The 20,711-nt window shown below is 34.1% G+C and overlaps 1 protein-coding gene and 1 pseudogene across 19 annotated transcripts in view; one reads left to right on the top strand and one right to left on the bottom strand.

Annotated features, from left to right (window-relative positions):
• Positions 1-20,711, top strand: part of MYCBP2 (MYC binding protein 2) — a 1,055,480-nt gene that overhangs the window by 825,095 nt on the left and 209,674 nt on the right. For all 19 annotated transcript variants that reach the window (XM_050766397.1, XM_050766404.1, XM_050766398.1 and 16 more), the window contains 9 exons: positions 47-118; positions 2,089-2,185; positions 5,987-6,060; positions 6,200-6,338; positions 7,852-7,928; positions 8,608-8,812; positions 10,973-11,137; positions 13,752-13,910; positions 20,217-20,421. In XM_050766397.1, coding sequence (XP_050622354.1) covers positions 47-118; positions 2,089-2,185; positions 5,987-6,060; positions 6,200-6,338; positions 7,852-7,928; positions 8,608-8,812; positions 10,973-11,137; positions 13,752-13,910; positions 20,217-20,421 — 1,193 coding nt within the window. The remainder of the gene's footprint in view (positions 1-46; positions 119-2,088; positions 2,186-5,986; positions 6,061-6,199; positions 6,339-7,851; positions 7,929-8,607; positions 8,813-10,972; positions 11,138-13,751; positions 13,911-20,216; positions 20,422-20,711) is intronic.
• On the bottom strand, positions 20,437-20,568 carry LOC126940923 (uncharacterized; annotated as a pseudogene).

Here is a 20,711-nt window from a genome sequence, read left to right as displayed (position 1 = left end):
TGTTGATTATGAAACCACTGATAGACTAACTTTTTTTATTTTGCAGGGCCATATATACAATTCTACATCCCGTATTAGAAACAGAAAAGAAAAAAAGTCTTGGTTAGGGTATGCTCAGGTAAGAGACTATCCACAATAAACCAAAATTTTCTTATCTTTTAAAACATGTGATTTGTCCTTGTTTAATCAATAATGTCACTTCTATTTAAACAAAAATGATATAGTTTTACTAATATGGCCATAACAACTGAATAGTGTAGTGTAAAGAACACTGGCTCAGAACTCATAAGAGGTTCAGTTTTAGTTCTGGCTCTGCTTATTACTAGCTATATGACTGGACAACTCATTTAACTTATTTGGTCCTCTGTTATTTAGCTTTAAGATGGGATTAAACATACCTTCTTTAGAGTTCTTGTTTAAGTGAGTCTCTAGATAAGAATTGAAGACCACCTTTATCATTAGCACTTTTTTTAAAAATTGAGACAGAATCTCGCTGTGTCATCCAGGCTAGAGTGGAGTGGCGCAGTCTCGGCTCACTGCAACCTCTGCTTCCTGGGTTGAAGAGATTCTTGCACCTCAGCTTCCTGAGAAGCTGGGACTACAGGCCCATGCCACTGTGCCTAGCTAATTTTTTTTGTATTTCTAGTAGAGACAGGGTTTCACCATGTTGGCCAGGCTGGTCTTGAACCCCTGACTTCAAGTGAGCCACCTGCCTGACCTCAAATGAGCCAAAGTGCTGGGATTACAGGCCTGAGCCACCCCACCCAGCCTGATTAGCATGTTTTAATTGGAAATGTATACGTGTCCTGAGGCCAAATTAGGGTTTCTTACTAGAAACTCTTTCATTTTAGTCTAGTTTCAGTACTTTCTAGGAAACAGTGTTTGGCCTGCTCAGTAGACAGCTACCTGCATGGAGAATATGCAAAGAATCACAAGAGAGAAAAGCCATGGGCTGGTGTGTCTTTCTTAATGTTGTGATCTTATCTCCTGACCAACATAGCCAGATAGGTGTCAGCCTTTTACAAGGTCAGCAGCCAGATGGATACATTACTCCTCCTCTTATGGAGAAAAGCAAATGAAGGATGGACAAGAGGGACTAGAAATATTTTTTTCCATATGGTACCCACCTGAACAGTGAAACCCAAGTTCCCTTGTATAAGGATAGAGAATAAAGATTTCCCTGCATGCCTGCTTTGCTGAGCTCATGAGATTTGTTGTCAGGATCAAATGATAAAAGATATTTGAAACTATTTTGAAAACTATGGAAATTATTATTGTTGCGTGAAGAATAATTCTACTGTATCAACTGTTGGGGAGAATTTGGAATTAAAATTTTTTTTGGAGTTGTAGTTTCACTTTTGTCACCAAGGCTGGAATGCAGTGGCACGATCTCAGCTCACTGCAACCTCTGCCTTCCAGGTTCAGGCGATTCTCCTGCCTCAGCCTCCTGAGTAGCTGGGACAAATCCCAGCCTCCCAAAGTGCCTCAGCCTCCCAAAGTGCTGGGATTACAGGCATGAGCCACCGCCCCCAGCCTGAAATTAAATTTTAGATAACAAATTAGTTTCTCAGTAATTGTCGCTTAAAAGTTGAACTTAGCTTAAAATATGTCATTGAATTTTTATTTGCCACTCTACTGTGTTTTATCTAAGAAATAATGCCGTGGAAAATATTTTATTATAGAAGTGTGTTCAGTGACATATCACACCTTCTGAAACCACTGTGCTATTCATTTTCAAATAGCAAACTCAATACTTGTTATTTTTCTTAAATTATTTGTTAAAGTAACAGTGATCATTTATATTATTTACTTGGCTAGTGATATGGTCATATACAAAATGTTTGTACCTGTACTGTCCTGTTTAGTATACCTAGTTATGTTTCTGGGAATATGTTAAATCAATTTTCAATAATGACTTTTCCTCTAAATGAGAGGAATGTTCTTATATTTTTAATCTTTAACATCTTTTAGACATCAATATTGATGTATTATTGTAACTCAAAAACCTGTAATATGGAGTTGTATGGCTGCTTTTTCTGCTGAATTAGTAATAAATATTTTAACAGGAAAATGTTTTGCTGTTATCAGGGTTATTTATTATATAGAGATGTGAATAACCACAGCATGACAGCCATAAGGATAAGCCCTGAAACACTGGAGCAAGATGGTACTGTAATGTTACCAGGTATGTTTCAAATAGTCATTTTTTTTTCCACAAGCAATTTTAAGAAATGTGCATGTTAGGCTATTTAGACACATAAAGAATGATTAGCAAGGGATAGTGCTTGTTTATAAAAGGGTTTTAAAAATCTTGACATACAAAGCATTTTATAGTCTATGTAAAGTTAATACATATCAAGACAATAGACATAGAAATATAAGTTTTAATATTTGTTTTCAAAATTGGCCAGCTATGGCCTAATCTCTGACCTCACCCCACCACGATTTTCTTAGCTGCTGAATTAGTGGAGTGATGTAACTGTGTTGCTCTTAATAAAATCAGAACTCTGACTCTCATGTGATCCAGTATAAAGAACCTTCTGTTTATTTTTACTTTAACAACACTGCAGTTGAGTTTTCCTCCTTTATTTTATTTTATTTATGTTAAAGAGGTTTCAGAGACAGAGTTTAGGGTGGGTCAGGAATTTTTTAAAAATTTCATCATTTATGCTTCTTATGCTTCTTAATAATGCTTTGATAAAGGTCTTTGGACATAGTTTATTTTGCTTTAATTTTGAGGCTTTTATATATTCACTTAAATCACTGCTAAATTTTCAGGCAGTAGGTCTCAAATTTTGTCAAATGCTGGAAAAATGCATATTCTTTATTGTAAGGTCTTTGAATTTGCTTATAATGTTGATACTTTCTGAAGCTGTTTATATTAAAATCTTGAACGTCTAATGTGTCTGTCAATAATTTCATAGTAGCAATATTACTTGTAAGCACTTGACCATCTGAAAGTGAGAGCTACTTCTGAAGAGTGCGTTGAGAAGAATAGCTGCTCCTGGGCTGCATGTTAATTTTTAAATATAATCTTAATAACTTCATAAAACATTTATTGGAACCTTAATACCTATACATAGATACATATTAGTGTACATGACACTATGTTAAAGTAAATACCACATTTCATGTCCATTTCAGAAATAGAGCAGCTTTGGAAAGCGGTTGACTTAATAAAATCATTTTGAAAATAGCCATCTATTTTCAGATATGTCAACAGTTTTTTGTTTGTTTGTTTGTTTTTTCATTACAAGTCCTGGGCCATGTCTTTGGTCATAATAACAATAATGATAATAATAATATTAAAAAATACTTTTGATAACATGCACACTCCCTGCACATATTTATACATATATTAAAAGTAATCATGTTTGTTGTATAAAAATCATATGAACTAAAAAGAATGAATTGAAATAATTATAATCCCACTTCCCATATATAAACACTATGAACATGTTGGTAAATATCCTTCTCGTATTTTTCCTGTGTGTATATGTCCATACTTGTAAAAAAGTGTGATCATATGCTACATATTGCTTTTTTAATCTATCTCTTTCACTTAATATTCTGAAAATATTTCTAGGTCATTAAATAGTCTTCTACAATGTCACTTAAATGTTACAAAATATATTCCATTGATTAATGTTTGGGAATGAAAGCCTTCCAGTGTTTTGCTATATAAATTACACTGTAATGAGCATTCCTGCTGTGCTATCTTTGTGCCAGTCATTTTAGGATAATGATGTAGAGGAAAAATTCTAAATTGACACATGCCCTCCGCTATAACTCATGGGTACTAATATCAAGGATTTACTTCTGAGAAACCCTGCACATGTAATAGAGACAGTGACTGAGAAGACAATTTGAAAATATCTGCCTACAGCTGTTTTATTTATTCTGCCTTGATAAAAAAAATTACTCAATGTCTTTATTCAGTTTAAATTCCATTGCTTCGTTTAACTTCTGAAATGCAACTTTGAACGATACAAGCGTGGCTTTCTGTGTTTCATAAGTGTGTGCTGTATTAGTGGTGAAGAGTGAACCAAACTTCGGGAAGATAGTCCCGTATTTGTCTTCAAAACTGGCAGACATTGCTTGATATATTCCTGAAGATATGATCTTAAAATACTACATGATGGATAAAGAAACCATAAAGAGAAAATCTTGAAACCACGTGGCAGAAGACTCCTCCCTCAAGCCTGAAGAAGCCTTTTGTAATTTTCTCATTTTTTTGACCTGGACTGAATTTTCATCAAATAGCACTTTTTGTTTTTCCTGGGTAGGGATAGCTCCGCTCTGTAGCCTTCCAATCAAGGAGCAGAAGTAAATTGTCAGGTTTGTAGATGGTAATGAATACCATGTTTCAAGTTGACATAAATCAGGTAATTCCCTGAGCTTCATGTTCCAGCTTGTCTTACAGTATAGTTTATTTAAAAAGTATTTCAACCTAGTTTTGACGAGCTTAAAACATACTTTTTTCTCTGATAATTGTCATTTTATTCTTTAAACCTCAGCTTATCTTACAGATTGTATCTTTATGTCATTTTCTCCCCATGTCTGGTGACAGGTAGCCTCAGTTCTGAGGCTTTTTGCTACTCTTCTTGCGCCGCTTCACTCCTCACCCCTGCATTTATCTGAAATTATAATGAGTTTTTCTTCTTTGCTTTTTAGTTTAAAATCTTACTGCTTAGAGCTTGAGAAGCATCTTTCTTGCGCCTCTTTGTGTTCTGTACAGTGGACTAGGAACTCTTTCTTTTGATTTCTCCTCTCTTTGATTACCAAGTCTCTTGGGCTACCAGTGGGCCTTGTCTCCCAGTTTCTATTTCCAGTTTGTGATCCCTGAATTCTCTATTTGGTAAGGGTCTGCCTGTGTTTTGCATATTTATGATAAGGAAGTATGCTAGTATGAAGCTCCTGGGCAAAGATAAAGAATAATCTAGCTTATTTGGGTGGGCTCCATTACTGCATTCCAAAATCAGAATTTTATGTTTTATTGATTCAGGTGCAACTAGAAATGAAATGTTATTTTTTGTTTTGGTATTGTGATTAATGGAGAGATTCATCCTAGTTCTCTGCAGTTATTTTGGGAAGTATGTGTGTGTGTGTGCTTTTAACTTGCTTGCTGAAAATTTGTTTTTCCAAAAGGATAGAATTTATACTTAGATGTTGATTTTGCTTGTAGTTTTGTGTTATTTAGTAGCAGTCACTAACACATGTTCCTGTGGTCCTTCTGTAATACTGGTATCCCTTGTTACAATTGAGCTTGTGCATTATTTTGATCAAAGTATGTGGTGTACTATTTTATGGAGATGCATACAGTATTGATGAAATACGGTATTCTAGCCAAGATACATGACTGCTTTGAGATAAAAGTAAAAACGTAAGCATGTATTTGTCTGCTCTGTGTTGGACAAATATTTAAAAAGTTTAGAGCACACTAAATGCTAAAAATGCTGTGAATAAACATAGAATTTCTAAGTGGGAAATGCACAACTGGTTATGAATATCCATTTTACAAAGCAAGGGATATCTAGTTGGGCACAATAGACATCAAATACAGAAGCTTTAAGTCTGTATTTTTCTGTGACACTAATGACTGTGATGTATGTCTGAGAGTAGAGTGTTGCCTCCATTGCATGTGATTGTATTGAAATGATTGTAACCAACATTATAGTTTGTTCATTGTGGTGCATGTTTGCTATCAGACTATATCTAATACTAACTCATTTTGAAATGAGGTGGGATCTCAGGTCCTTGGTTATGGAAGATTTATAAATATAAGCAAAAATGTAATAAGTATGATTAGTTGAATTAATCTCTGCTAATTTGTAATTCTTTATTAAAAAGCACAGTCTCCTTTTGAGTTTAAGTTTATCCTTATTGCGTGGAGAACTCTCATTTTGACTTCAACAGAGGAGTAAATTCATTTTGCAAGATATTTGCTTGTATTGTAATATAAATATTTTTTCTTCCTTTTGCACAGATTGCCACACTGAAGGTCAAAATATTTTATTCACTGATGGAGAATATATTAATCAGATAGCTGCTTCAAGAGATGTAAGTATCCTGAATCTTAAGTAACTAGTGTAAATTGAATTTCTCTGCCTTAAATTATTTAGCTTTTATTAGATAGACTGTAGAGCCTTGAACGACCTCTTTCTGTAATGTAATGCTGCGGATGTTTTATTTTTCTTAGGATGGCTTTGTTGTCAGGATATTTGCCACAAGCACTGAACCTGTTCTGCAGCAAGAATTGCAACTTAAACTGGCTAGAAAATGCTTACATGCCTGTGGTATCTCACTATTCGATCTGGAAAAGGACTTGCATATTATAAGTAAGATAGCAAATCAAGTGTTTTCCCCGTATTTTAATTTTCAATTTTTAATTCTCTTAAAAATGAATTGTGTTTTCACCAGTTCAGTTTATATTGTAGCAGCTGTTTTGTGTCTGTTACTATTAATATAAAGGATAATTTTGAATTAATATGAATAAATAGGAAATGCGGCCTTTAAACAAAGTACAATATTTGAAGACCATTCTAAGGAAATGACTAATAATTTCTCATTTTTGTTTTGAATAGAGCAAAAGAAAATAAAATTTAATGAGAATTATGGATGGATATTGGTGAATGCCATTAGTTTATATGCTGCATCATTATTCAACTATTTAAAAATTTGAAAACTTACGTTGTAAATGTCATTACAACAATATGCATAGTTCTCTCATTGAAATTTTTTAAGTTTTTACTTGAACAGATTTTCAGGGTAACTATAGAATGGTGTTATAGATTGTGACAGTGGTAATTGGCCTTACACACAGGTCAGTAATCTTTCATTTGGATAGAGAAATGCAGATAACCACAGAGTATTTCTTCGGCTTAGATTATTTGCTGTTGTAATGTTGTAAAAGTAATTAGGATCATGAGTTCTCCTGAGAGTTTTAGTTTTGGCTTGCCACGCCACTCCAGGTTTAATAGTGACCTTCCATAACTTGTAGGGTTCTTTGCAAGATCCTCCTCCTTTTTTGACTGTTATCTCATTATATTTAATAAACTTGGCATTAGTGCTTTACTTTATATATTCTAATTTTGTAGTATTTTTATAATTCTTCCCTAGAAAAATATCGAATTGAAATTACATATTTAAAATTTTAAAAGCCCAGAAACTAATTAGTAGTTTGTATAGTTGGACAAAATCATAAAATGTAGTATATATAAAGTTACAATTATTCATAGTTTTACAATTTGAAAATATGCATAAGGATCTGTGTGTATATGCATTTTATATATATATATAAAATATATATTTGAATTCATGGAGTAGCTATATAAGATGTTCTTCTGTAGAAAAAGACATAGGCAGAGAATCTGAAATACTTTAATTCAGATATCTGCATGGCATTGTTCCAAGCTCAAATGACTGTGTCTGGACTAACCTCTCCAACCTTTATATTTGCTTATTTGTAAACCAAATGGTATAGTTGAGGAATCAAATGAGATAAATTTTGTGAATGCATGGTACCTAATAAATGCTCAATAAAAATTTGGCCATTTTTACATTAATTCAAGGAATATTACTGACATTGAATTTTTAAAATTTTTTGTTGTATATTTAAAAAATTAATTTGTTACTGGTTTGGAACAAGAGAAACAGATTATGATAGCTTTATCATTCCTTGGAGTACTATACCTATGGTTAATATGTTTAAAAATTTGAGTGTATAACATTTTGTCATCCTTGTTTTTTAGTGATTTTGAATTGACATTGCAATCACTCAAAATAGTACATGTTGTGTTTAGAATTCTTCATATTAGAAATGCAATAGTATTTATTAGTCTCGTATTTCAGGTACAGGATTTGATGAGGAGTCAGCAATTCTTGGTGCAGGACGAGAGTTTGCGCTAATGAAAACAGCAAATGGAAAGGTAAGTTATTCTCTTTGGATTAAAAATTAGCATTCTCTGATTTAAGAGATTAAAGTACAATCTGTTGATTAGTTTATATAGTTTGCATCTTTAATGAGAATAATCTTTTAAATTTTGATTTAAAATTATTTTTTATGAGATAAAATTTTATTCATGTTGGAAACAGTACAGGCATGCCTCATTTTATTGTGCTTAGTTTTGTTGCACTTCACAAATAATTGCTCTTTTTACAAATTGAAGGTTTGTGACAACCCTGAGTTGAGTGAGTCTGTTGGCACCATTTTTCTAACAGCATGTGCTCACTTTGTGTCTCTGTGTCACATTTTGGTACTTCTCTAAATATTTCAAACGTCTTTATTATTACATCTGTTATGGTGATCTGTTATCTTTGATGTTACTATTGTAGTTATTTTAGGATACTATGAAGTGTGCCTATAGAAGACAGAAAACTTAATGGATAAAAGATAAAAAAGCTATTATGAACTGTGTCTTCTTGGTAAAATATTTGTATTTCTTGCTCAACTCCCATAAGTTGAATAGTGTGAAAAAGAGTTTGTTTTTATGTGAATTTTGTTTTTCAGTAAAATATTGATGTCCTTTTTTTTTTCTGTGTGAAATCTGATGCACTATTACAAAAAGCACCATAATTCCTTTTTTTTTTTTTTTTTAAATGTATAAGATATATTACACTGGCAAATACCAGAGTCTTGGAATCAAACAAGGTGGTCCTTCAGCAGGAAAATGGGTTGAGCTGCCAATTACAAAATCTCCAAAGATAGTACACTTCTCAGTTGGACACGATGGCTCTCACGCCCTTTTAGTTGCAGAAGATGGGAGCATATTCTTTACAGGATCTGCTAGTAAAGGAGAAGATGGAGAATCAAGTAAGTTGAGTGATCAACTATGCATTTAGTAAAAATAAATGCTTTATTTTAGTAAAAATAAATAAAAGTTTATTAACATAAAGTTACCAATTTCAACAACACTAACCTCACCAAGTTAATAGAGGATTTTACACTGGGGACATATTTAATTAATGGCAGTGGGTTACTGTTCATTGAAAAAAAATGTGCTTGCTAATTTCATTCTAAAGTTCATATTTATGAATTTTTATGCTTTATGGGAACGTGGCTATTCATCTGAGAGTATATGCTTATTTTATAGCAGTTAATGTTATTTTAAAAACTTACTTGTTGCAATAGATTATTTTAGGAAACCCAAAACTTTGGAAAGAATGTATACTTCAGAATGAAGGTAAACTTTACGTAATCTTTTGTAATAGTATTGACTGTGGATTATAGTTTTTGTTTTTGTGTTTTTTGAGACAGGGTCTTACTCTGTGACCCAGGCCGGAGTGCAGTAGTGTGATTAGCTCACTGCAGCTTTGACCCCTGGGCTCAAGTGACCCTCTCACCTCAGCCTCATGAGTATGTGGGACTATAGGCACATGCAACCATGCTCAGCTAATTTTTGTATTTTTTGTAGAGATGGAGTTTTGCCATGTTGCCCAGGCTGGTCTCAAACTCCTGCACTCAAGCAATCTGCCAGCCTCCCAAAGTGCTGAGATAACAGTCACGAGCCAGCATGCCTGGACTGGATTACCATTTTTGGTGTTATTTCTCTGTGATGGAATCATTGCTAAGCAATGACAAAGAAAATTATTTTGTTTATGTCTCATATTTCTTATGTTTCTGTGCAGTCTTCCTCAAAGTGTCATTTTTCTCTTGTTATAAATTCTCACGTACTTTATATATTTTAGCACATTGGAGAAGCATCTTATAGGGATTAGGTTGTAAAGCCAATACATAATGTAAAAATAATGTGAAAATAAAAATTATTTGGAAAAACCCTTTAAAGTAGCCATAAAGTGTATTATTATCTCTCAGAATAGTTTTTCCTTCTGGCATTTGGAGGACATTGTCCTTTCTTTGAGGACCAGGTAAAGTAGTTATAGTGTATGTATCTGTATATATACGTATGTGTGTTTGTGTATACGTGTGTGTGTGTGTGTGTGTGTGTGTGTGTCATGTCGTATGAAAAGTAGAGTATTTTAAGCCCCAGCACAGCAGCAATATGTTTTTGTTCTGAAAGACATGCAGGGACTGGGGTTGACTGAAGGAACAATTGGTTTCTTGTTTCCCATATTTTGCCTAGTTCAAGGATTTAGTTTTTGAGAGCAGTGGCTGCTTGAATCACCACATTTAAAATTATTCACTCTCCTTCCATATATATATATATCTCCTTTCCTTATAATATCTCATTGACAGCTGGGCACGGTGTCTCACACCTGTAATCCCAGCACTTTGGAAGGCCAAGGCGGGTGGATCACGAGGTCAGGAAATCGAGACCAGCCTGACCAACATGGCAAAACCCCATCTCTTCTAAAAATACAAAAATTAGCCAGGTGCGGTTGTGGGTGCCTGTAATCTCAGCTACTCAGGAGGCTGAGGCAGGAGAATCACTTCAACCTGGGAGGTGGAGGTTGCAGTGAGCTGAGATCGTGCCATTGTGCTCCAGCCTGGGCAACAGGAGCAAGACTCCATCTCAAAAAAAAAAAAAAAATATATATATATATATATATATATAGACGTAACTGCTTATTCAATATATATGTTGAATGAATGAGGAACTTCTTTTACTTTACAGGATCTAACAAGAATACATGTGAATAACAACTTGGAAAAAAAGGAGATTTTAGATATGTGTTAGTAGAATGGTATTAATAATGCAATAGCTAATTTAGAGATTGGGCCCTCCAGGAGTTTGGTAGAAAACTAATATTACTCACTGAGAATTTGAATGTACTTCAAGGAATGAGGATCTAGCAATTATAGCATAAATATTAATTGACCAGATGAGGCTAGCAGGTTCACTAATTTTAAGTGACATGTTGGGAAGCCCAGGCCTTTGTGAAAATGGACAAATAGAATAGTGTCATAAATGCAAATAATACATGTTTTTTTTTCTTTGAGCTTTATATACAAACCATTATTATTATTATTGGTACATAGAGGTCTTGATTTAATCTAATTTCTTTTTTAAAGCTAAGAGCAGACGGCAATCCAAACCTTATAAACCTAAAAAGATAATTAAGATGGAAGGAAAGATTGTGGTGTATACAGCCTGCAATAATGGAAGTAGTTCTGTTATTTCTAAAGATGGAGAACTCTACATGTTTGGAAAAGATGCCATTTACTCTGATAGTTCAAGTAAGTTAAAAAAAAATTTTATGCAAAGAAGTTTCAGTATTAGTTTTGTATGACAAAGACATATCTAGAAAATTTATGTTTGTAGCATGCTTTCTCTACATTTTTTACATTTCCTTCCAAATGTGAAATATTTCGAAAGAGAAATTCTCTGTCATATCTTGTCATTAGGAGCACTGTCCCTAGTTTCATGCAGAGCTAATCATAGAGCTTGGCAAGGGAAGCTTCACTGTAGCTGTGACTTCTGTGGAATGCTTTCCCTAGATTCAGGTGCTTATGGGACATGTCCCTGGGACAGTGGCAGTATCCTGGGGAAGTGATTTTCATGACAAAGCTAGTTTATAATTGTTGAAGTATTTTTTCTCCCCCATTAGGGTGTTTGGCTGGGATGATCTGTCTTATTTACTGTTCTATCCCCAGTGCCTAGCACAGTGTCTGCCACGTTGTAGGGTCTCAAGAATTATTTTCTAGTGTCTGGGTGACTGATAAACCAAGTTTAAGAAGTGGATATGAGGGGTGGAACTAGCTAAATCGTTTTATATTTATAAATGCTAATCTCCAAAACTTGTCACATTTGGTTACTAGATTTTCTTTCTAGCAGCTAGAAATGAATATAATGAATGAGGCATCCCACTTGGAAGGATTTTATGTGTGATAAGTATGTAAAACCTTTGAGTTTCTTTGGAAAAAAGGAAACTAGAATTAATGAAATTTATGATTAGAAATTTATGTGATTGCCTCATGCTGGGGAAATTACATCTGTAGAACATTTATAGCCATTAATTATTAAGTCAAGAGGTACCCAGATGATAAGTGAACTGGCTTAATGCTATAATATTTAGATTCTCATTTGGAAGCAGCTATCAGAGTAAATCAGAATTTGGGAGTGGGCTCTTGTACACTTTAAAAATAATATTCAGAATAATTGTTGCTTACTAACATTCACTGGGCAGAGCTGATGGAAACTTGTATATATCTTCAACATATATTTATTGAGCATGGATGATACATCAGTGATTGACAGACCTGTCAGACCTGGTTACTGCCTTTTTAAGGATCTGAAGGACAGTTGGGTATTAGAGGACTTAAATGTTGGGGAAGTGGCATTGAATGGTTATGGACATAGACTCAGATCCTAGCATCAACACTTTTTTTTTGGTGGGGGTGGGGATGGAGTCTTACTCTGTCCCCCAGGCTGGAGTGCAGTGACGCAATCTCAGCTCACTGCAACCTCTGCCTCCTGGGTTCCAGCGATTGTCCCACCTCAGCCTCCCAAGTAGCTGAGATTATAGGCACACATCACGACGCCCAGCTAATTTTTTGTATTTTTAGTAGAGATGAGATTTCACTGTGTTGGCCAGGCTGGTCTCGAACTCCTGACCTCAAGTGATCCACCTGCCTCAGCCTCCCAAAGTGCTGGGATTACAGGCGTGAGCCACCGCACCCAGCCCCTGGCACCAACACTTTTAATTGGGTAACAGTTTTCTTAACCTTTAACTGGGTATCGGTTTACTTAACGTTTAAGAGTTTTCTTTTTGTTTTTTTTCTACCTGCAAAAAATAATGATAGCACCTACTTCATATGGTTGTTATGAAGATTATAGGAGGTTGAGCTTAAGAAATGCTTAGCACATCATGTAAGGTCTCAAAACATGTCAGCTAGTACTGTTAATAATAAATAACTACTGTTTTATATATACATACACATACACTTAACCTTTTTCAAATGCGCTAGATATTAAAAGTTGAAATTTTTGAGGTATAATTAACAAAAAGACCTAAGCTAGTGTAAGGTGAAAGTGAAGGCCACCTCAAGGTGGTGATATCTGAGCTAATAATGTAGAACAGTTTTCCCAAAGCATACTGTGAGATTGATATTATTTGTAATTTAAAACAAATACTTGAAAACGTGTTTTTATTTTAATGTATATTGGAAAAATAGTCAATAATCTTTATTAATGTTATTATTACTTGATAAGGTGGAAGATGCTACGATCAATTTAGAGTTGATACAAAACATATTAAATAGATAATATGAGTGGCACTTGGATATGACAAGTATAATAAAAATAATATATGGATAAGTGAAGTTTAGAAAATAGTTGTGTATTGGATTATGGAAGAAAGCATTGTAGGTTGAAAAGGATTGAAAAATACTGTTTGGAAAGTCTCACTAGTTTCTACAAAAACAATTTCATGTCAATACACTATGGCAATTATTTTACTTTGTTTTGCTGAGGCAGGTCAAAGCAGGTAAAACAAATTATTTATGGACTCCTTTGTGCTTAGACCAGAAAAGTTTGAGATTTTCTGACCCTTCTGAGTACTGTGGAGAGGGGTTACCATTTGGAGGAAGCATTCAGCAGAAGTAAGCTTGAGAGAAAGCTACAGTAAAGTTATGCCCCAAGTCTGGATGATAACGTTTTAGGATTCATTGAAGCTACATTACAATGTTACAAAGTTAATTCAGTGATACTCTGCCAGACTTTGGCTACTTATTTCTCATTTTGTTAAGTTATTTTGCCCCAGAAATAAACAGTTCTGTATTGAGGTAGTTCTTTTACTAGGCTCAGAAGGGCCTTTTTATTGTGTTTAGTAAATTTGTTTCTTTCCTTTAGGTTTGGTAACTGATTTGAAGGGCCATTTTGTAACTCAGGTAGCTATGGGCAAAGCTCACACTTGTGTTTTAATGAAGAACGGAGAAGTGTGGACATTTGGTGTAAATAATAAAGGACAGTGTGGACGAGACACTGGTGCCATGAACCAAGGTGGGAAAGGTAGGTGTTTAATTCTTAGATATTACAATTTGTGTTGTCTATTCATTAGTTTTTCAGAACAACATAGTGAAAAGTCTTGTTCTTTTCAAAATGAGTGGCTCTTCTTTTTCTTTTTGTTCCTATTTAAATTTTTAAAAAAATTTTGGTGGATAGATAGTAGGTATGTGTATGGGGTACATGAGTTATTTTGATACAATGTATAATAATCACATTAGGGTAAATGGTGTCTCCATCATCTCTAGCATTTGTCCTTTCTTTGTGTTATGAACATTCCAATTGTACTCCCTCAGTTGTTCTAAAGTGTACAACAAATTGTCACCGACTGTAATCACCCTGCTGTGCTATCAAATAGTAATCTCTTGAATCTAATTATGTTTTTATGCCAACTAACCATCCCATTTCTCACCCACTCTCCCCGACTACCTTTCCCAGCCTCTAGTAACCAGCATTGTACTATCTTCATGAGTTCAATTATTTTAATTTTTAGCTCCCACAAATGAGTGAGAACATGTGAAGTTTGTCTTTTGATGCCTGCCTTCTTTCACTTATCATAGTATCCTTCAGTTACATCTTGTTGCAAATGATAGGATCTCAGTCTTTTTTATGGTTAAGTAGTACTCCATTGTGTTTATGTACCACATTTTCTGTATCCATTCATCTGTTGATGGACACTTAGGTTGCTTCCAAATCTTGGCTATTGTGAATAGTGCTGCAATAAACATAAGAGTGCAGATATCTCCTTGATGTAGTAGTTTCCTTTCTTTTGGGTATATTCATAGCAGTGGGATTGTTGGATCATATGGTAGTTCTAGTTTTAGTTTTTTGGGGAAGCTCCATACTGTTCTCCAGAGTGGCTGTACTAAATTTACATTCTCACCAACAGTGTACCAGTGTTCCCTTTTCTCCACATCCTCTCCAACATTTGTTATTGCCTGTCTTTTGGATAAAAGCCATTTTAACTGGGGTGAGATGATATCTCAGTGTAGTTTTGATTTGCATTTCTCTGATGATCCGTGATGTTGAACACCTTTTCATATACCTGTTTGCCATTCATATGTCTGCTTTTGAAAAATGTCTATTCAGATATTTTTCACATTTTTTTTAATTGGATTTGAGTGGCTCTTTGACTTTATACTTGTGAATTAGGAAAACCACTGAATTTCTTATTTATTTGATAATATTTACGATAAAATATCACCAGAAAAGCAAATATACTTTAGATTTTTGATTTTTGAGCAAATGAGCTGGCTTACTCAAATCATCTTCTAAATTCTACATAAAATAATGCTTCTTTGACTTAGCATCTTTGATGACTACATTACCCCAGAAAAGTCTTTTCCAAACTTTTTGCTTTTATACCACGTTTGAAATTGTAACCATTTTTGACAGTAGTCTATCTGGCAAATATTATCATCCCATTTAAAAGCACATGCTACCTGTAATTTAACCTGTTCTTGACAACTAAGAGTGATCCTTATGAATATCTGACACTTAACCAAGAAAAGACTAAATTGTAGACACATCTTCTTCACAGTATCCTTTGCCCCAACCCTCAGGCCATTGAAGAGAACGAAGGTCGTTATCCTTTGATTGCCCTGTATTTTGTGGTCTTGTTTTGTTGTTGTGGTTTTAAATAGCATGTCTACTTCTTGCCTTCAATTTTTACATCTAGCTGCTATCATGTTTATACCTTTCACTGCAATTTCTGATTTTCTGTTTTAAATTTTGTATGGACAAGAGAATAAAACAATACATATATATTATTAGAACTAAGCATTGAACTTTAGTTAAAGTACCAATAATTTCGAGGATTAATGCTGTATAAAATAACAGAACCTGGTTTTTCTGTTTTGAGGCTTTGATGTCAGACTCATGTGGATCTCAGGAACCCAACCTTCTTTGTCTTTGCCTTATTTGTGTGTCTGTGTGTGTATGTAAAATGCATCACTTTAAAAATGAGCAAGTTATTAGAATATATTGGCAAATGAAGAAGGAACAAAAGAAAGAAATGGATTACTTCACAATGGAAATACTTTGATTTGCTAAATTAGTGAACTTGTTTTGGACAATAACTGCTAGGACAAAGGGGAGAATCAGTTTTTTTTTTAAATGTATGTTCAGATTATGTTTTATAAGAAGTCTGAACTGAAAAACATTGTTTCCTCATTATTCTGAAACTCTTTTGTGAAAATTGAGCATAAATTTACACTTGTGTTCTAGATTCTTCAGTGAAATTTTGTAATAATCAAAGTAAAATTGTTAAAAGATTTTTTTAATAGGAATGATACGTACCCTCTTGGTAAGTAATGAATTAGAAAGCAGATGAGTAAAGTAAGACACATACAATGCATACTGATTGCAGAGTCATAACAGATGCTGGGGAGGATGTGGAGAAAGGGGAATGCTCATACATGGCTAGTGGAAATGTAAATTAGTACAGCAACTAGGGAAAACGTAGATTTTTCATTCGTATGAAGGTGACTCAAAAAACTGATAATAGAACTGCCACATGATCCAGCAACCCCACTTCTGGGTATATGTATCCAAAAGAAAGGAAATCTGTATGTCAGAGAGATGCCAGCATTCTCATGTTTATCACAGCAGTATCTGCAACAGCCAAGATATGGAATCAACTTAAGTGTCCATCAGCAGATGAATGGGTAAAGAAAAATGTGATACATATGCAATAGAATATTATTCAGCCCTAAGAAAAGAATGAAATCTTGTTATTTGCAGCGACATGGATGGAACTGGAGGACATGAAGTTAACTGAATAAACCAGGGACAGAGAGACAAATATATGTGGGAACTAAAAAATTGATTTCATGGAGGTAGTAAATAGAATAGTGATTACCAGAGGCTTATAAGGATAGTGAGAGGGGGCGAAGAAGAGGGGTTGGTTAATAGGTACAAAAATACAATCAGAGAGAAGGAATAAGTTCTAATGTTCAGGAGCAGAGTAGGGTGAATATCGTTAACAACAACATATTGTATATTTCAAAATAGCTAGAAGAGAGCACTTAGACTATCCCAGTTACCCCGACTTGATCCCACTTACCCTGATTTGATCATTAGGCATTGGATGCATGTATGAAAACTCACATGTATGCCATAAATAGGTACAACAGTTATGTATCAATTTTAAAAGAACATAAAGGAATATTTTAAAAGTTTATTTAAACCAGGAAAGTACAGAAAATATTGAAGTATTAAAAAATTGTGTATGTACCATGTCTTGTCATTTTTTTTCAGTTAAAAAAAAAATCACAGATAAGATTCAAGTGCCCCATATTCCCCTTCTAAGGCTTATTATCATATTCCATTTCTCTCCAGAGCTAACCGTGATCATGACTTTGATAAGTATATGTTCAGTCATGTTCTTATATATTTTTACGTGTTCTTTTATATTTTATGTGTAAAATAATATTGCATAATCCTATCTCTTTTACACATAAAAATATACTACTGTTTTATGTGTTTTTGTAAGTATTAATCTGTTATTTATATTTTTCTACAAATTGTTTTTTTCCTCATCATTCTGTTAGAAATTTGTCCATGTTGGTTCATATAAATTTAAATGATTTATGTTAACTAATGTGTAATATACCACACAATGAACATGCCATAGTGTATCCATTCTCCTGTTGATGGATGGGCTTATTTCCAATTTTTCATTGTTATAAATTAGTTTAAAACCTGCTTTATACATGTTTCCTGGCAAACGTTTGAGACTTTCTCTGGTGTGATTGCTCTGTTGTGGATTTCAGTTTTATTGGATTTTTCTTGAAAGAGATTGTAGCAGTTTATACTCTGACCGGTAGAGTTGAATTTTCCACATCACGTCAAGTACTTGATATTGACAGACTGATTTTTGTCAATTTGGTGGCTATGAAATGGTATCTTATTGTAATTTTTTGTTATATTGAAGTATAATATGCATGCAGGAAAGTATACATAGTATCTTGATGAATTTTCTCAAATTGATTGTATTCATGTAATCAGCACCCAGATTAAGAAACCACATATTACCAGCACCCCAGAAAGCCCCACTTTATGTTCCTGTCTGCTTCCCAGTTAATTACCATAAATTAGTTTTCTTTTTATACTTCATATAAATGAAATCATGCAGTATGAACTCTTTTGTGTCCAGTTTCTTTTCATTGTTTTATGTTTATGAAGTTCATACATATTGTTACAAGTAGTTATAGATTGTTCATTTTTGTTCTATTAAATTATACATAGATACTACAGTTTTAAAATTCTTTCTAGTATTTGGGTATTTGGATGGTTTCCAGTTTTGGTTATTATGAATAATATTGCTGTGAACATTCTAGTAAATGTCTTTTGGTGAAAGTCTTTAGTCATGTCTTTTGGGTATATACCTAGGAGTAGAATTGCCAGGTCTCTCATTTTTCTTTTATTTTTCATCCCCTTGGTTATTAATACTGAGTTTGAACATCTCTTCAAACTTTATTTTACTTACTTTTAAAAATTGATTTGTAGGAGCTTTTTTTGCGTATTATTTTTATATATCTTTGACTAACCTGTGGTTTAAAGTTTCATTTGTTATACATAATTTCGAAACTTTGATGTCAAAATTTCCAACCTTTTTCTTTTTAAATTTTGATGAATGTAGCCAGGTGGGAGATTTTATTTTCCATATAAATCAGAACCAACTCTATCTGCTTGACATTGTGATTGAGATTCCATTGACTGTAAAGATTAATTTGAGGATAATAGTTCCAGTACTGTTGGAATGATTAAATGAGTAATGCTTATAGAGCTAGTTACAATAGTGCTCAGTACATTTTAGCTATGATTATTAAAAATAGTCACTGAGGCTTCCTTCAGGATCACCTTATTTTAATCCTAGATATAGCTATCTGATGCTTGGTTGTCTAATTTTTCTGCTTGCCCATAGATTAGAAGTGGCAAAACCCCAAAAGGCTACATATGCTATGAGTTTATTTCTTAATTAGATAGACCTGTATTGAGTGATAGCTATATGTTAAGTGGATGTTATAGGTGTAGGAGAATAAGGTTGACTAAGAATAAGAGATAGTATGAGCAAGACATAACCTCATAACTTAGATCCTTTAGGAAAGTCAAATATAAAAAATAATTACTAGACTCCCACAGATTTGTTCTCCCATCATATGGTCCTATTGTACAGTGTTCCTTAAAAACCCTATCAGTTGTAGTTTACATTTTTATTTGGTTATTTGATTAATGTCTGTCTTTCTCTCTATATTATAAGCTTTATAACAGCTCATTATTAACAGTCTTCAGTTTCTAGAGCAGAGGTCTGCAGAGTATATAACCTGATATCATTTTTTACATAGCCCTCCAAGCTAAAAATTGATTTTACATTGTAAAGATTGTAAAAAATGTGACAAGGATTTGTATGGGCCACAGAGCCTGAATTATTTACTGGCCCTTTATAAAAGGTTTGTTGATTTCTTGCCATGAAGGAATCCCTGGAGTATAGTAGGTGTTCAATTTAGAAAAAAAAAGATGAATGAATTGTAACACCATTTTAAAAAGTTGTAAGCGAGGTATAAACAGGCACTAAGGAGGTAGTGACTGACTGCCTGGAAAAGGTAGCAAGTGCTTTCATAGGGAATGACTTCTGAGCTGAATTTTTGAAGGCTGAAGTTTCTCTGCTAGATAAGATAGGCAGAGGCATCTTGTAAATGAGGAAGGAAGAGGCAGAGGGAGCAAGAATGAACAAAGGCCCTGAGCATATGGAAGGACACAGAGTATTTGGAGAGCAGAGGGAAAAGAAATGAGATTGGAGAAAATTAGGAGCCATCTTGTGCCTACTGCATCTTGCTGAGTTTTGCTCTTCTGAAGACCTTGGAAAGTCATTGGGGGTTTGTAAATTATGAAGTTGTGGGATCAAATACGTGCTTTGGGAGGAGGATTGGTGGCAGTAGGAGGATGATCTAGAGTGGGGGACTCTTGGCGTGGAGCATGGTGGGGAGGCTTTCTTTGGTCTGTTGAATGAAAGTGTTGGTAGTGAGGATGGAAAACAGGAAAAGATTTAAAAGTATGATTGGCAGATGGTAACAGTCAAGAGACATTTGATAATAGCCTTCCTTGCCTTCTTTTGCAGAAATGAAATGGGGAGAGTGTTTATTAGTGGTCTGTAAATTAAAATTTATTTTTGTTACTCAAATTTAAGCATTTCTTTGTATAATTGCTTGGATTAGCATGCTGTTATTTTTTAAACTGGGAAATATAGTTATCCATCTTTTATACATGAAAGTAATCTGTATGACAATTATAAATTGATCTGTCAAATAGGGTTTGGAGTTGAAAATATGGCAACAGCAATGGATGAAGACCTGGAAGAAGAACTAGATGAAAAAGATGAGAAGTCTATGATGTGCCCTCCAGGCATGCACAAATGGAAGCTGGAGCAGTGCATGGTTTGCACTGTCTGTGGAGACTGTACAGGTTATGGAGCCAGCTGTGTCAGTAGTGGACGGCCAGACAGAGTCCCTGGAGGGTAAGAGAGAGTGATTCCTACTAAAGAACATGTGCAGAACACATTTCTTTGCAAAATCGTTCCAGAGTATACTCTACTATTAATATTTTTTTCTTAAAGACACTATGGCATCTTCACTTGATCTTAGCCAAAAGGCCAAGAAAGTATAATTCTTAATTGTTTTCTGTTATAATAATTTATATTTTAGTGTCATTTTTAAGGTTGGCTTTCTTTCATTTGATTCATTTAAACCATTATTTAAAAACAGGTCATAAGTTTTTCAAGATTTGGGGCTGTGCCTCTATTTGTAT

The sequence above is a fragment of the Macaca thibetana genome, chromosome 17 (genome assembly GCF_024542745.1).
Source record: "Macaca thibetana thibetana isolate TM-01 chromosome 17, ASM2454274v1, whole genome shotgun sequence".
NCBI lineage: Eukaryota > Metazoa > Chordata > Mammalia > Primates > Cercopithecidae > Macaca > Macaca thibetana.
This window is presented reverse-complemented; position numbering and strand designations above follow the sequence as displayed.